This window comes from Odocoileus virginianus, chromosome 28 (genome assembly GCF_023699985.2).
Source record: "Odocoileus virginianus isolate 20LAN1187 ecotype Illinois chromosome 28, Ovbor_1.2, whole genome shotgun sequence".
Classification (NCBI taxonomy): Eukaryota; Metazoa; Chordata; class Mammalia; order Artiodactyla; family Cervidae; genus Odocoileus; species Odocoileus virginianus.
The window spans coordinates 29,009,414-29,026,986 of NC_069701.1; the positions used below are offsets into that span (position 1 = coordinate 29,009,414).

The 17,573-nt window shown below is 53.4% G+C and overlaps 1 protein-coding gene across 3 annotated transcripts in view; it reads left to right on the top strand.

Annotated features, from left to right (window-relative positions):
• The window catches only part of IGSF9B (immunoglobulin superfamily member 9B), a 51,740-nt gene extending 34,814 nt beyond the window's left edge, over positions 1 to 16,926 (top strand). For 2 of the 3 annotated variants that reach the window (XM_020878155.2, XM_020878156.2), the window contains exons 19-20: positions 3,289 to 3,410; positions 6,679 to 16,926. In XM_020878155.2, the coding sequence (XP_020733814.1) occupies positions 3,289 to 3,410; positions 6,679 to 6,887 (331 nt within the window). In that variant the 3' untranslated portion in view covers positions 6,888 to 16,926. Of the gene's footprint in view, positions 1 to 3,288; positions 3,411 to 6,678 lie in introns of those variants that run through there. The other variant, XM_020878159.2, reaches the window with a different exon arrangement.
• Positions 16,927 to 17,573: the final 647 nt, after the last annotated feature.

Genomic DNA, 17,573 nt, shown 5'->3' on the forward strand with positions numbered 1-17,573 from the left:
CTCCTCTGCTTTGCCGCTGCCAGGCGGGTGACCATTCTTGGGCAGGAGGGGCCCAGGGTCTCGGCCGTCCTGCGCTGCGGCTTGCCTTTCTGAGCTGGGCTGTGCCTTCCCTCCACTGCTCCGGGTGGGCACAGCGAAAGCAGCTGAGAGGTCTCTGGGACTGTGAGACTGATTTGGGTTTTGCATGAATTTTATCATGAGTAAGAGTCAAAGAGTGTTAAGGTATATTTCAGGCCATCTTTGGTAGGTCTGAACCACAGAGAAACACTGTGGCACATAGACCTGGAGTTCACCGGGGACGCCAGGCTTTGAGGCCTCACCTTCCAGTAATGCTCATTCTTTCTGAGGGAGGGGTCCAAGTTTGATGACTCTGTGTGTGTTCTGGAAGGACTGGGGCTGAATGGAAAGAGAGTTCCAGCCTCGCCTCCCTGTCTGAGCTCCTAGGCATCAAAGTGCATTGCCCGGAAGTCGCCCAGGGGCTTAGCCTGGACAGGGGACAGGGTCCCCCTTTCCAGAGAAGCAGGCAGTTGGCTTCCAGCCTGCTGGGATGCTTCGTGTGACTTTTCTGCCTAATTAACTGAATATGAAGGCCCACTGTGCCTCGCTTCCCGCACCCCTGTCCTTCCAGACCCTGCCTTTTTATCTCTGCCTCCTGTATGGGCAAGCAGCCCAGTGCCTCGGGGCCTCTCCTGTTGTGTGTCAGAGTCTGAACACCGAGCCAAACGCAGGAACAGGTGGACAGCAGGTGTCCTGGAAGGGCTGGAGCTTGGTTGCTTCACAAGGAAAACTGGCTGCCCCTGCATCCACCTCCCAGTGGCTTATTTCTTCCTTTTGGGAATCCTTGCAGAGGGCACGCCTGAGCCATCTTCCCTCCCCAGGCTGTCTTCTCTGGTTCTGCCACCAACACAGGGAACGCCCAAGACGGTGGCAGCGCGGGTGTCCAGGGCAGGCTGACTGCTCGGGGCATGGTTGGGCTGCGGTATGAGAGCAGTGTCCTCCTCCCGTGGGGCTGGTGCCTGTTCCATCAGGAAGAAGCTGCGCACACAGCTTACCGGACATTGAGAGTCTTGGCTGTGTCGCGTTGACAACTGGATTATGAGACAAATGGCATAAGCTCTTTAACTTCAGTTTCTCCGTCTGAAAAATGGGGTTCATTTCATGTTTGCCCCTTAGGGGTGCTGTCAGGGTTCAGGGGGATTACTGCAGAGAACATAGATCAGTGCCTAGCATGGTGAGTGGTGAACAGATTCTGTATGATGAGAGCAATGATGACAGTGATAAGGATACTGACCCTGGAAGCCTTAGCTGCCTGGGGGAATCCCTTGCAGTTTTGGGGGGCATCCTGTACCTGTTTCTCTCATGCCCAGTGGGTCACCCTGCATTGTGTGGTTTGCACCCTCGCCTCTGGCCTGCTGGCTTGTCACATGCCTCCTCGGATGGTGTGCTGCTCACTTGTCTGCCTCTGGAAGAGGCCGGCCAGCACCAGCAGGCGGATGACCTGAGCCGTGCGTTCACATCTTTTTCCTTCCAGGCAGCACCAGGAAGCCTTAGTCCAGGATGAGCGGGGTGAGGCTGCCGCATCAGCTCCAGGGAGTCACGCTCCCTCGTGGCCTGACTGTCTCCATTCTTGGTCTGCTTCCAGATTTCCTTCCAGCTGCTGCTGTGTAGGGCCTCCGGGGGTAGACTGCGGTGTCTGTGAAAGAGGAGGGAAGGGGGAGCTGGCAGTTGGGTCTCTGGGTGAAGACCAGACCTCTGATGGTGAGCTGGCCTACTTCTCTCTGAGGCCGCGTGTGCAGGGGGGCTCTTAGCTCTGTGTTTCGAGGGGGCTGATGAAAATTGAGATGCTGTCTCTGACCTGGACGCGGGAGGAGCTTCCCTGCACTGTATCTGTAGAAAGGCCGTGGAAGGATGGCATCCATCAGAGAAGATGCAGGTTGCTTTACTGTCGGCTGGATCAAGAAGCCCCAGGAACCAGAGGCTCGTCTACAATTAGCCTGCGTGATTTCTTCCTTGTCCCTACAAAGATCCCTGAGGTTGGGGAGATGCGGCTGTGGTCTTCCTGTCCCTCTCTCTTTTTTAACCTTAGATTGCTTGCTCACCGCTGGGGACTGCTTTTCCCCTCACAGGTTTGGCTGTCCTCCTTCCTTCAATCAGGATTTACCAAGCATTGATTGTAATGGAGATGGAAGAGTGAGGTGTGGGGAGGGAGATGGGGAGAGTGACTGCCCCCCAGCCCTCAGGATTTTGGGGGTGGCCCTGATTCCCTGATGGCGTGCTGACAGCAGTACGGGCCGGAAAGAAAGAGCAACTTGTGTCTCTCTTTCCCCCTTTAGTTCTCACACTCCACGTTTGGCTTCCTGTGAGAAGAAATGGCATTGATCTTCTAGATTTTCTTCTGACTCTTGAGCTCTTCTCTCCCGTGAGTGCAGGTCATTACAGCCCATCCTCTCAGCTCTCTCTGAGCTCTCTGTCATCTTGGTGGCATGCACTCCGGGTGTTGCCTTTGTCCTGATTGCACAGGCACTCTGTTAGGTGAGCTGCTACCGCCACTCCGCAGCTGGGGCGGGAGGAGACTCGGACACAGGTCTCCTCTCCCCACAGCCTTGGTTTCTCTGTATCTTAAGCCATGGAGACACTGGCTGCAGATGTCCCGGGCTTTGCCAGACTGCCCGATTTGGACACTGACCATCGTAATCAACTTCTGCCCTTGTCTGTTCTCTCATGCGACCATGAAGTCTGAGCCCCGCCTGCTGCTGACATGTGGGTGGATGACAGCCATTTGCTGCTGTTGGCTGCAGGGTTCTGCCTGACTCTTGGCAATGGAGTAGCTGATCTCAGGGGGCACTAGGGCCCTGTCTGACTGGGCCCGTCTTTCCTGTGGGGGTGGGGGTGGGGTGGGGACAGTCAGGGGTGGGGTTGCTCTCCCCCCAACCCTTTTAATCTGCTCCTGTACTTTTCACTTAAAGGTCTTATCTGTGTGATGGTCCAAGAACTTAAGACACGGAAGCTGCTTTCTTCTCCAAACTGCCTTCCCCAGCTTGAGGGCCACATGACGGGTTGACCATTAAAGCCTGCCTCTCTCCCTCTCCCAGGTCCTCTGGTGGCCCAGCAGATGGGCCTCCCGCTGCGGGAGCTCTCCACTAGGGCTCTGTCTTCCAGGAGCAGCAGGGAGGCAGCTGTCAGGACCTGTGCTCTGTCTTCTCCGGGGCGGCTGCTTGGCTTTCTCCAGCTCCTCCAAAGCTCCCTCGTCTGCACGCTTACCTGTGCCTCTCCAATTGTCCCTTCCAGGACACATCTGCCTGCACCCGGGAATGCTGCTGCACCTGAGAGGCTGGAGGCTCTGAAATACCAACGGATAAAGAAGCCCAAAAAGTCATCCAAGGGCTCCTCGAAGTCAAAGAAACGATCCGGTAAATGTGGAGAGGCGTGCCATCCCTCCCTGCCCACCCCAACCTGCCTTTACAGATCCCAGCTCTGGGTTCTCTGCAGAGTCAGCTCCTCTAGTGTGTCTTCCTCTTTGCTTCTCTTTAATGCTAATTGCCAAGTGATATACAAATAGAATTTTCATATCAAGAAAGGAGAAAGATAAGGTTAAAATCTGATTGTCCTCCCAGTTTTGTTTCATCCAACCTAGGGACCATCCTTCTTGGGGGCATGTGTGTTCAGAACCCTTTTGTGCGTACACTTTTAGAAAATAATGGCATTGTTTTAGTGTATTTTTAAAAATATTTATTTTTGACTGTGCTGGGTCTTTGTTGCTTTGAGTGGCCTCTCTAGTAGTGGTGAGCAGGGGCTACTCTTTGTTGTGGTGTGCGGGCTTCTCATTGTGGTGGCTCCTCTTGTTGTGGAGCACATGCCCTAGGCTCACGGCTTTAGTAGCTGTAGCGTGCAGGCTCAGGAGTTGTGGCACACGGCTCACTTGCCCCGTGGCATGTGGGATCTTCCTGGACCAGAGATCGAACCTGTGTTCCTGTCACTGGCAAGTGGATTCCTATCCACTCTACCACCAGGGAAGTCCTAGTGTATTTTTTAAACAATATAAATAGTACTTTTCCCCTCAGTCTGCCATATGCCTTGGACAGATCCCTGTTTCCTTATGTATTTCCTCTTATCAGGCCTCTGGTTGGACATGGGGATTCTGGGGTCCTACTCAGTGTTAATCTTAAAGGAAATCACACCTGAATATTCATTGGAAGGACAGATGATGAAGCTGAAACTGAAACTCCAGTACTTTGGCCACCTGATGTGAAGAACTGACTCATTTGAAAAGACCCTGATGCTGGGAAAGGTTGAAGGTGGGAGGAGAAGGGACAACAGAGGATGAGATGGTTGGATGGCATCAGCTACTCAATGGACATGAGTCTGAGTAAACTCTGGGAGTTGGTGATGGACAGGGAGGCCTGGCGTGCCTGTCCATGGGGTCACAAAGAGTCGGACACGATTGAGCATCTGAACTGAACTCAGTGTTAAGGGGTCACTGTGGCATGGACTCAGTGTCTGAGGTGGGGGCAGACTTCTCTCCATGAGTTAGAGTGAAATTGCCTTATTTCATAGAAAAGACATCTCTGCTGAAATGGGTGCTGTTTACCCAGCAGCTGTACACAGCTTCTAAGATACTGCAAAAATAGTTAAGCCTTATTTCAGACTTAGAAAACTCTTTACTATTTATCACATGCTCTCATTCTACCAGTGGTTTTTGGAGTGCTGTGACAGGCTGAGAAGACCACTGCATGGCTTCCTTGCTGATCTATCTTATCTACCACAGAGATAGAATATGGAAGAATGAGACACGGAGGCCCTTGCATTTCTGGGATGCAGTGAGCTCTCAGTTCTCACTTGGCCTCTGGGTGGTACTATTATCCTATCAGTTTATAGCTGAGGATACTGAAGTTTAGAGAAACAAATTTTTTTAGGTTTTTGGGAGAGAAGAGTCCAAAGCTGAATTTTCAACCCATTTAAGCCCATTCTATCTATCTACCTATATATTATTTATCTATCATCTGTTTTTTGTTTTTTTGGCAAAAAAAAAAAAGTCCCATGAGATGCTTATGTTCTCTTTTTTTAAGTGGTCCTGTCCCCTGTATGTGTTCACAACTCCACAGTGCTCTGTCTTTAGCCCAGCCTTTATCTATGAGCTGGTCTCATATTTCTGGGTGCCTGCTGCCCATGCTGCTGGGTGTTCTGTCTCAGTTATGGATGATCTTCCATGTCTGCTTCTCCCGGTTCTTGCCCAGTCTCATAAAAGCCTCTCCTCCCCACCTAGTCACTCAGGCTCCTTGATTCCCCTTCTCTTCTCACATCTTGTCCATCTCGTGAGGTCTGTTGACTCCACTTTGTTTTTTAAAGATGTTTTTGATATGGATCATTTTTCGAGGCTTTATGGAATTTATGACATTGTTTCTATACTTTTTGGGGTTTTTTGCCCACAAGGCGTGTCGGATCTTAGCTCCCCAACCAGGGCTTGAATCCACACCCCCCCTGCACTGGAAGGCAGTGTTAACAACAGGGAAGTCCCCTGTTGACTCACCTTTTAAGACACACACTATATCTGTTCCCTTTTCTCTGTCTCAGATGCTAAAGCTAAGTTCTCAATTATTCCCATCTCTCCCCTGGACCAGAGCAGCAGCCTCCTATCTGGTCCTCCAGCTTCCGTCCCAGCTCCTGCAGTGTATTCAACACACAGTGGCCAGAGTGGTTTTAGAGAGTGCCGTGAGTGTGCGCGCACACACATGCAGCATGTGTACACACACACTTCTGGCTAAGACCTCCGGAAGGTCCCCCTGCAACCAGAACAGGCTTCTGCCTGCCCTCCCTCTGATGAGTGTGGCGGCCCCCCTTCAGTCTCCAGGTCCTGTTGCGTTTGCCCCTCGCTCGGGGCTGTCACGCTGAGGGGACACTTCTCCCCGAGGCCTGTGGAAGGTTCGTGATGTGAGACTCACCTCGGTGTTGCTCCTTCAGGGCAGAAGCAGCGCCCCAGATTTTCTGCCTCAGGGTTCTGTGCTACCTTTCTTGGTAGCGCTTGCAGCATCTGAAGGCTTTACGGCTGTGGTTTTCAAATCTCTATTGTCTCTTCCTCCTCATCCCCACGTTAAAGTACAACCTTCCAGAACGAGAGGGCTTCACTTCTGTGTCCCCAGAAGCACCATGCGGCAGAGGGATGGCCCGGCAGTCCAGGGTGGGCCAGACCTGACTGTGATGCAGACAAGTAAAATCTTGTGAGACATGCATCCCTGCTTGTGGGAGGGGGTGGGGGGTAAGCGTGCTGAGTCCCAACCCTGTGCCTGGAATGATGGCCTGGTACCCAGGAGGCACTGAGAGAGATGGGTAAATATTTCTTTAAAAAAATAGAAAAAAAAATTAGATGAAAGGTACTGAATATATTCAATATTAAATACGAGATGAGAGATGCTGCTTGACTAGATCTGAGTCTGCAGAGGGTGCAGCCATGCCCACCCTGCTTTCCGGCTCCCACTAGAGCAGCACTTGGGGTGGCCGGGGCTCTGTCTTCTCTGTTGCACTTTCTGCTCTGGTCTCTGGGCAGGTGGGTGACTCCAGCGTGTGGCCCTGGGGGCCAGGCAACATGCCCTGCCGGGGACAGCGGGGGTGCACCGCTGCCTTCTCACTCTTACCATACTCTCCTCCTTTCCTGTCTTGTTCACCTGCTCCCCACCCCCACAGATGGTTCTGCCTCCCAGGCTCAGCACCTTCCAAACTCTCAGGTCCTGTGGCCCGACGAAGCTGTCTGCCTCCGGAGGAAGAAGAGACATTCCCGGCCCGACCCCTTTGCCCGTCTGTCGGACTTGTGCCACCGCCAGCTCCCGGAAGACCAGAAGGCAATACTCAGTAGCGTGGAGCACGATGACCCCGGCCATGCCACTCTGCTGTGATGTTGCCACTTAAGTGTCCCCTGAGCGAGGCTGCTGGTTGAGGGGCAAGGGTGGGCATGGGGCGATGGGTGTGCGGGGCTTCGTCCTCCCCTGCCGGGGGAGCGGTGGCCCGGCTGTTGGCCTCCAGGGCTGTTCAGACCCTGGCTCCACTTGTTCTCCCTCTGGTCTGAGCGGGCATCTCCTCCGCCTCCCAGCCTGCTGGCCTCGTGTCCGGGAGAGAGGGCAGAGGGCACATTGGCCGCCATGGCTGTGGGTGGAGTTTGGGAAGTGAACTGGGGACAGGGAGAGACCTGCCTCCTCCCCCCCTCTCCCCGCTTCACTAGATGGATTGCCCCACCTCCTCAGCTATCAGTGGAGTGAAAGCGAAGCAGTGGCTCGCATCGTGCTCTGCTTCTGTCGAGTTTCTCGAGTCCTGAAAGAGGGCTGTACTCTGCCGTCTTCCAGACTCCACATATATATAGCTATAGATGCAAATGTGTATGTGTGTAGTTTGTGGGTTTCTCTATGTATATATATGTACGTGGGAGCAAATGCGGCTCACTCCTGTGGTCAGTGGAGGAAGGAGGCGGGGGCAGCTGGTGTGTGGGCTGGGCAAGGAGGACTGGGGGAGCTGGCGGGGGCTCTGGTGTCCGTCTCGGGAATGAGTCCCCTTGAAATGGGGTTCATGCCTTCTCACCTGGGTCCCCCGTTTGTCTCAACCTTGTTGTGTCCAGGGCAGAGTGAGGGCTTGCCACGGTGACTGCTGCCCGCTCAGGGGGCTCAGCAGTCCATTACCATGGAACTAAACACTGCCTCCATTTCTCGGTCCCGGGCGGAGAAGGGTGGCTGGTGGGCGGCCAGGCGGGCGTCTCTCTTGCTTTCATGGTCTGGCTCGGAAGTGAAGCTGCTTAACAAGCGGGGCTGGGGGTGGCCCTGTGCCCAGACTGGAGCTCCTCATTAGCCCCTGGGGTCCCGCCGGGCCCGGAGCCTTGTGGCCGGGGGCCTCCCGCTCCAGAGCCATCTGTGCCGAGCACCCAGCGTTGCGGCTCTATTTATATCCTGTGCCCTCCGGAGCGCTGTTCCAAAGCTCTGATTGGATTCCTCCTCTCCTTTTGTGGGAGCTAATTCCCCAGATTGATTAATTGCCACGTGTGGGGAGCCCGCCCACACTCCTCTCCACGCTCCCCATGTGCCCCCCTGCAGACCTGAACTCCCACAGGATGGGGTCAGATAAAGCTGGGGGCCTGGATACTGGGTTCTGGGGGTGCTCTGGGCACCCCCACCTTCCTCCAGGGCTGTTTGTATAGAACTGGCTGAGGGCTGGGGTTGAAGGTGAAAGGGGTGGGAGGTGGGAGCCCCACCTTCCTCCAGGGCTGTTTGTATAGAACTGGCTGAGGGCTGGGGTTGAAGGTGAAAGGGGTGGGAGGTGGGAGCCCCACCTTCCTCCAGGGCTGTTTGTATAGAACTGGCTGAGGGCTGGGGTTGAAGGTGAAAGGGGTGGGAGGTGGGAGCCGGGCTCCATCCTTTCTCTGTTGAGCTCTCTTCCTAAGTCAGACTCTTAGCACCCAGAAGCCTCTGCGAGGTGGTCTGACGGCGACAGGAGAGGCCTCTGTCTCTCGTGCGTGCATGGTGTGTGCTGCCCTCGGCGGGCAGAAGGCCTGTGTGTGGCTAGGGTGCGTCTGGCCTCTTTCTCTTCCTCTTGTGCCAGAGTCTGCCCTTCTGGCCACCCGAGAATCACGGTGGCGTCAGGTTCCTGCAAGTACCTCCTTCTTGGTGCTGCTGTCTTGGTGGGTTTGGGGACAGCCCCTGTCCCCAGTTACCTGCCTGGGTATTGGCCCCGTCACAGCACTGGACACTTCTCTGGCTCTCAGTCTGGGGACCTTGGCAAGCTAACCTGAGTGTGGGAGCATCATCCCCCTGGGAGCATCCATCCTAGGGGTGAATCCTCAGCCCAGTGCTTTCTTCTCACGCCCAGTGAGTGGGGACCCATTCCACCCTTGGGGCTCTGCCTCACACATCACACAACTACAGTTTCTCTCCAAACATGACCATCGTGGAGAAAGAAGTGGCAGGAGCAGTGTTTGTGGCTGTGCCTCGTCCACTGCCCACCACTGACCTGGTGGAACCTGCCCCTTCTGGCCAATGTACTTCTCTGGGCACCATGTCCAAGCCCCACCCGGGCGGCGGCTACAGCGAAGCAGCGACTCTGCTTCCTCCCCGAGGCAGCACTACCTCTGCCGCTGTGCCCGACGGGGGGCTCACGGGCACCTCTACTGGGCCCAGGGGTCGGTTGTGGCCTTTGTCTGTACTCTCATGGTGGCTGTTTCTTGAGTGGAGCAGGTCCTGGTGGACCGTGCATGCAACGTCAGGGCTGTGTGTCTTCAGGGTGAACTAGGCCGCCCTCTCTGAGCCCTGTGCTGGGACTGTAGGCCCTGAGGTTACAACAGGAGAGGAGACAGAAGGGATGGCATTCAGGGCCCTGCCATGCGCCGTCGCCAGCCGTAACAACGGTGCTGACTCCTGCCTGCCTGCCTTCCCCCGGCCAGGCTTGGTACCTCAGCACAGAAGACCAAGTGGTTGGAGCTGTGCTTTTTGCTGGCCGCTGGGGGTCAGCTGTGCTGGGCGTCCCCAGGACTGGGGAAGGGCACCAGGCCGACCTATCTCTCAATAGCTTTGGGCTCATTACTCCTCCCAAGAGGGCTTCCTTCTTGTGACAGTGTACGTGGACGTGGGCGTTCCTGCACCCCGGGGAGCTGGTTCAGCACTTCCTGTAAGGACTATGATGGAAATCGGCAGAATACAGTCTGCTCTGTCCATGAGGTGGAGACAGGACTGTTAGAGGCACACGCTTCAGTGCTGGATGTGTGCAGGTGTGAATGTACGTGCATGAGGGTGCAGCCATTTCTGAGGACCAGATGCCCTTTGCGCTCTGCCCATGACCAGTGCAGTGACAACTCCGAAGCTTCCTCTGACTTTCAGGCCCCAGTCCATGGGAGATCAGGTGTCCTCCAGACTGCCCCTCAGCCCATCCAGTAACCTTGCCAAGAATTAGCCTACCCTTCCTCCTGCATTGTGCCTGGAGGCTGCACTGTTTCAGGCTAGGTGACTTGGAGACCAGGGAAAGGCCAAAATGCTGCCTGAGGGAGCCTGAAGTTGCAGCTCTTTGGGGGAAAGCAAGCAATAAGGAGAAGGTAGGGCCTTGTCTCGATTTGCTGGCGGTGTCAGTGGGGTTGAGTATGGACACAGCCCAGCACTCAGTGGTGATCTCTGTCTGCAAGCCCTCAGCCTGTTTCTCTCAACTTTTCCCAGACATGGGTCTGAAAGGGGGACGATGGGCGGGCAGGGTCTGCCCCCACTTTGGGGAGGCCCATGACCCATGATCCTGTGCATGGGGGCGTCTAAAGTAGGGTGGACTGGAGTCACCATGAATATTTTTCAGTGCTGTGTCTTTTTGATTTGGTATCTAAAATATTTGGTGTTAAACTGATTTCAGCTGTTTTCCTGTGCCCTTTTCATACAGAGGAATCCTGGTAGGATCAGATGTGAAATTTCCTGACTAGGCTTTTTTTTTTTTTTTTTAAGGTTGACAAAATAGCTTCAGGGAGGAGGCAGACTTCAGAGAGCAGCAGGGCGACTTTGTCACTCTCCAGGATTAGAATTCAGGGCCCAAGTGTGCATAGCTGGAGCTGTTAATTCCAGTTTTGTTAGAAAAAGCCTTTTAGGGGATTGGGGGTGGGCTGGGGAAGAACTGTACATAAAGTACATTTTATTACCATAGGGAGAAACATAGGGAAAGAAAAGCTAGTGGCTAATCTGGGGCTTGCTTTGCTTGCATGTAATGGAGCTTTGGGGGCAGGGATTGTTGGGGAGCAGCAGGGAGGCAGAGGTAGGTAGGGGCCTGGGGGGTCCCTCAAGGAAGTGGGCATCCTTGATCAGCTCTTTCTTCTGCAAATTAAGGGAGGCTGGAGCTTGGAGCCCCCCAGGGCTGCACTGCTGCTCTGAGAAGAGTTGCTTTCAGCAACTGAGAGTTTGGTTGGGGTGTCCACCACCATCCCACTGACCGGCAGTGAGTCCACCTTGGTCCCGTACTTTACTTCTGGGGCTCTCATCAGTGCTTCCATGAGCAAATGGACTATTTTGCATGTTGGTTTCCTGAGAGGGTAGAAGTGTTTTCATGACCCATTCTAAGCTGGAAGAATACATAGGTTGAGCCTGATCCCTAGACAGTCCCATACCCCGGGGTGTCTGTGTAGGACGAGGAAGAGTGAGGCAGATGTGCAGACAGCCCTGCTGGCGCCCGTCCCTTCCAGATGAGCGGTGCATCTGGGCTGCTGAATCCTTGGTAGACAGCAGCCGTTAATGACATCACTGGGCCAGTCTTCCTTGGTGGGTCTGAAGCAGCCTGAGGAAACAGTGTTTGCTCTGGATCGCTGGTGGGGAGAGCTGGGCCAGGTGGTAGGGAGAAGTGCTGCAAGTTCTCAGCCCCTGGCCCTGGTCCATTGCCGTCTGTCTGTCCCAGCCCCCTTGATGGTGACACAAACAGCTGCTGGGCCTCTTGAATCTTGAAGAAATGTGTTCCACCAGTCCCACCAGTCTCTCCCTGGCACTGGATTCCCTGGCTTTATTTTAGGACCAGGCCATGCTCTCCCTTCTGCCCCAGATACACACCAGTTACCTCGTTTCCTTCCCACTCCACTTCTTCATGGCTCCAGGGATCCTGACCTCATGTGTGGTTTGCGACGGGGAGGTGGCTGGGTAGGGAAGGGAATCTGAGAGGGGAGAAGGGTTGGGCTCGTGGCGGGTGGTTTCCATTTTCCACCTGAGAAGCCCTGTGAGCGTGCTTCTGACGGTGTGTGGGGTTTCCGCCCGTGTAGAGGGAGGGGGCCGATGCCGACTCCTCGTGTTGGTGATGAGGGCTGAGAGACTTTTTGCCCGCTCTTGGCTTACAGCATCTAAGAGATCTTGTTTCTGGCATGGGGACAGATGTCCTTATAGCCATCTTGCAGTTCTTTGAAGGGAAACTGTCCATCACTCTCATCGGAAATTTCTATTATCTGCGGAGAACCTGAAGGGTCTGTCGTGAGCAGACAGTGTCCTGGCTGGGGCAGAGAGGTGGGGCTGTCTCACCTGGCCCACTGCAGTCACCAGACTAGCTCTGTGGCCTCCAGCCCCAGGCGGCTATCTTGTCCATGTTCCTTTCCTGGGCTCAGGAAGTAAGAGTGTCTGTGTGTGTGGTGTGTTCTGTATGTGTGGTGCCTATGTGTGTGGTATGTGGTGTGTATGTGTGAGGGTGGTGTGTGTGGTGCGTTTGTGGTGTGGGGTGTGTGTGTGGGGGATATGCATTTGAGTGTGCTGTGTGTGTGTACAGGATTCGTAGGGACATACTCATTTGCCTGAGTAGCCTCAGGCCTAGCAGGCCCTCTCTTTCATTGACTCTCTTCTTTGCGAGGCAACTCCTCATTTGGTAGGAGGGTGAAATTAGTAATATGCCATCTTTAGTGTATTTTTTATGGAGATTGTATATAAAATTATATAAATATATATGATTTGTTCTATTTTAAGGAGAGAGGGGAGCTTATGTAAGGGGGTGGGTGGGTGCAGGGACCGAATGCAATAGTCGTGGTTGGGAGCTGGGGCCTCTGGGGAGTGGGAGTTGGGAGGGCAGCGGACCACAGCCGGGGAGAGGAGCGGGGTTGTGCCTTCGGCACACACATATATATGAAGTCTAGCTAGCTAGCTTGTCTATATATCTATATATCTATATGCAGTCATAGTTTGCTTTATTTTTGTACTTGTGCTTAGACATGTTTGGAGCACGACCACCTGGGGTGGCCTGGGTTCTAGCTCACGCCTTGTTGCCCTCTCTGCCTACCCGTCCTTCCTCCATGCCTCATCTGTCTTTTGAGACATTCTCTGTTCAGAGTTGCTTGGGTCTTTCTGATGGAAATGTGTACATATGAAAATTTAATTTTAACAAAGCCTCCTTCTGGCACCTGGCCAGGGACTTCTAGAACAGAGCAGAGTATCGTAGAGTCTGACCCAGAGCTGGAGCTTCTGGGGGAACAGGTACTCACTAGCATTTGAGCAGGAAACTGTGTGCCCTGAAGAATACCTCTCTGAGAACTCAAGACCTCACATACGCTGCAAGGATCTCGCACCTTGCAGCTCAACAGTTGTCCCTGGGTGCTAGCTCTTTCTCTGACTTGCCAAGGGTCATGTGTTTGAAGCTGGTGCAGGGCCACACGGTGCCGGCAGCCAGGAGACACCCATGGGTGCAGTCTCTGCTTGCATCCCGCTCATCAACTGAAGAACCAATACTGACCCCTCTTCCCCAAGCAGGGCGTCACATAGGCCAAGAGGTTTTGTCTTAGGGAACTCAGTCATTTAGAGGAGCTCGCATGCCTCAGCCATGGGTGGGGCTTTTTTTGCTTTTTTTGGAGTACCATGGGAAGAGGGTGAGGGTGCAGCTCAAGTCTGACCCCTGACCCTTCTTGTGCCTCAGTGTCGCTTTAAGGGGTCCTGGCATTCACTCAGGCCTGTCCTTCAGCCCCTGGCATGCCTGCTCAAGACACTTCCCGTTTCCCAAGGACACTGAAGGACAGGGGTCTCTGTCCAGTCTGCGTTGGTAGGGCTCCAGCATGGGGTCCAGTGGCCATGGCCGTGCTTGGCAGGTGACCAGTTGTTCCTGCAGTCTTCTCAGGAGACCAGGGGAGGATGCAGCCAGATGTTCCTTGTAAGACTTTTCAGGGAGGCCGGGTGAAAAGGACAACACAGTCTCTGTCCTGTCCAGCCTGCCCGAACCTCCACGACCAGAGGGCTTTCATTATCGTTCTTTTGGCTCTCGGAGCGACCCTCACTTTCTCCACAGACCCTGTCCTGCTTCTGGTGTCCTGTATCGCAGTACTGCACTAGGTCTGGGGTTACTCTGAAACTGCTTCTTTTCACATGAAACCCGAGGTGTGGTCCTTCGCACCAAGGAGTCACTGCTCTCAGCCTTCCCATCCCACCCCTCTGCCTCTAACTGGAGTCAGTATTGGGAAGAAAAGTGAAGACAAGTGACACAGCCCTACCTTGAAACGTTAGAGCTTGGAGGGGTTGTAAAGTTTATCTCTACCCTGAGCCTCAGGAAGGTGGGAAAGGGTAGGTAGCCCAGCCAAGACCTCCAGTTTCTCTGCGGAGCCGGCCTTTCACAAAGGCACGTGAGACCAATGGATGATGGAGATCTGATTATATGTAGATGAACAGCATCTGCCTTTGAACCTCTCAGTTAACAGGACAGGTTGGTGGGACGAGTGTGCTGACTTGGTCTTTGAGGCCACCCCACAGACTGTGGCTGCTCCTTGGTGCCCGCGTGGTGAGAGGCACACCAAACGCTGGTGCTCTTCCCCTTTGGTGGGTGCCGAGGGCGTCTGTGGAGTTGTTTTAGTTCTGCTGCCTCTGTCTGCTTCACGGAACCAGGGTTTGGAGTGGACAGAGGCACTGGGTGTTCCTCACCCAAAGTCGGTGTGGGTGTATCCTTCCCCCTTGGGCATCAAGCAGTAGTTGGGGAAGTGGGGTTCCCACTGCCCTCTGGCCCTATATCTCCTCTCTGATGCAGGTGTTCGTGCTGAGCCAGTTTGGGCAACGTCAAGGCAGTAGGTGGGAGAGCAGGAGAACCCATGCAGCGCATTACCTGTCCCTGAGGGTCTGGCCCCGATGTTGGCCTGGGGGGGGGTCTCTTCTGTGCCCAGGGCCTGGGGGGACACTCTGCACAGTGGTCTTGATCGCTGGGACTTTAGACTGAATGGCTGGTTTAGGGAAGAACAGCAGTTTAAAGCCCCCCTTGCCAAGTTGTATACATGAATCTCCAAAGGTCTTAACTCCTTGTTCAGACTTCATTTCCGAACTGCCATCTGTGGGGCCAGAGGAAGGGGCACAAGGCGGGGGGTGCGCTCCCACCAGTGGCTCCTTCTTTCCACAGCCGCTGACCTGAAGGGGCTACAGCAGCTTCATGTCAGTGACGCCCGGTTCCTCTCGTCCCCGACTTTTTCTCTTCCACCAGGAGACACTTTATCACCCTGGGTATGATTCTTCCATAGCACACCGGGAAGCAATGTGTGTGGATTTCTTTTCCCTGTTTCACCCAGAGGTCTGTAGATACACAGAGGGTGGGCCAGGAGGGGTCCCACGGCCACCTCCCGAGACCCCAACAGCTCTGCGCGTCTGGATGTCCAGGGGCCTCTCGCCTCATTTCTTCTAGGAATCTGAGTACGACTCAGCGTGCTGTTGGGAGTGCCTGCTGTCATGGCACACGTTTTCCTCCTTCAACTTTCTTTGGGGGTTTTCCCCGATCCATGCCAGGTCTTCTTGTGAAGACCCTTCAAACCTCGTTTCCATTTCTTGAATGTCGATAACTACCACGTAACTGCGCTAGGGTGCTTTATGGTGCTGTTCTTGATGAGGCCAGCTGGACTGAACCTCCTTCGTCCCACTGGTTCCTTAAATCTTGCTGTATTTTGTCCTCTATTTTTCCCCTAGGGGTTTGGGGTGGGAGACATAGGGGTGGCTTTTGTGTTCTCTCTCTCTTCTGTATGTATGCACTGGGTAAAGTCAGTAATCATGGGCAGCTGACTTCATGGTACTGGTTGGCTGACTTTGGTTAACTATTAAAGACAAATCAACAAATTGTACAGCTGCACACAGAACACCTTTGAGTGTGAATCTGAATGGCAACTAGAGGCTTACTTTTTGAACTTCAGGTATGTAACTCAAAAGTAAATAAAAACACTATTTTTTCAGTAAGCTTTTTTTTTCTTCTAAGAGACAACTTAGAAGTCAAATGATAAGAACATTTAACCGGTGCTGTACCAAAGCCTTATATGAACATAATCCTACACTCTGTACCACCTGTCTCTGCTGAGTACCCTGTTCTGTCACCCTCTTCTCAAAAGCCTGGGAATGCCAGCATGTGCCAAGCCTGGGGCTGGGTCTTGGGAACCTGTGGGCCAAGGAGACCCCTTGGAGCAGAGGGTAATGGTGAAGATGGAACACCACCTGCTTCCTGAGTAGACTCTGGGAAGACACCAGGCATTTGTGTGTGTGTGTGTGTGCGTGCATGTGTGTGGTGGGGGGAGGGGACTGGGGTGTGTGTGTGTGCATTCGTCTGTGGGTGTGCTACAGGTGCACAATGCCAAAGTGAATGCACCAACTGGGGGCCTGAAGGGGAGACCCAGGCTGGCTCTGGAGTGGGCTGGTTGTACTGAGAGGGGAGGGTACCTCCTCCTCCCATTTCCTGTCTCCTTCCCTGTCCCCTCTGTCAGGGAGTGGAGGTTTATGGAAATAGCTACACTCTCAACCAGGTGCTTTTTCCTCAAGATCTCCAAAGTCTAAGCATTTATAAAGGGCCTGTCCAAGAGGCAGGCACCGCCAACCACCAAATCACAGACTGCCAGGACGGGGAGGGACCTTCCTTCCCCTCAGCTCTGGCTGCTTTCTTGCAGAAGGGGTTCCTCCTGCAGGGTCCGCTGACCACCCGTCCTGGGCCTCGGCCTCTTCTAGCTGCCACCCTTCAGGCTGCCTGACCCCTTCTTCCCGATCCACACAGAAGACCCAGCCAGAGGTGCCCCTTGACCATGCCTGCTCTGTGGCCTAAGCAATAAAGCCTGCCCTGCCTACCACAGACAGTGACCTTTGGCCTTAGGCTCCTGCCAGTTGAAAGCTGAGTGACACCCCAGACTCAGTTAGGAGAGGATGTGTGGCCAGCCTTGGCTCGGGTTGCCATGCTGGGCTCCCCTCGCTGGCATTTCCAGGCTTGCCAGATACTAACCAATGCATCTCCAGTAACACTGCATGTTCATATCGTGAGTTAAAGAGCAGAACAAGCAAACACAGACATGGGCAAATGAGCAAAGGGAGAAGAGTGGGCACACAGGGAGATGAGATGTGTAGCCAGGGAAGGGATGCTGGGAGTGTTGCAAGTGAAAATTCAAGAAGTTTAGGGTTTAACTGCTTCTCATGTAACATTACTCTGCTTCAGAAATGTTTTGTATTTTGATAGAAATAAACATTTGCTAAAAAAGTTCATTTTCTAACTTTTATTTATACCTAGGAGGTCATTTGTGGTGGTATCTACTCTCACCTCTGGCTTTTGGTCTCCCTGATCAACCCCAGATTTTACTTATGGCTCACCAAGATTGTGGAAGGATTTAAGGCTAGAGATGAAGGAAGTTCTCTTTATTCACTGAGCAGGCGTGCCCTGAGGGCCAGTCACATGCATCACCGTTCCACTCACTCAGGATCTATCATGAGGGAGCAGGCAAGGCCTCTGCCCTTCCAGGAGACAGACAGCAAGGTGATAGTGCTAAGGAAATCACACCCTGTAAAACAAGATATATTAGGTTGGTGCAAAAGTAATTGTGGTTTTGCATTATTGAAATTTGCAGTTTGATATTGGAATACATTCTTAAATGTGGTTATGTTATACATCATTTTAATGCACATTTCTCGCTTTATGTTTTTTTTTGCTAATGACTTATTTCTTGCTGTTTATATTTTATACATGTTTTATACTATAGAAATGATGTTAGACAAAAAGCAAATTTGAGTGATTTTCTTATTCCAGTTCACAATGGGTCTTAAAGCAGTGGAGACAACTCGCAACATCAACAACCCATTTGGCCTAGGAACTGCTAATGAAATATAGTGGTGGTTCAAGACGTTTTCAAAGGA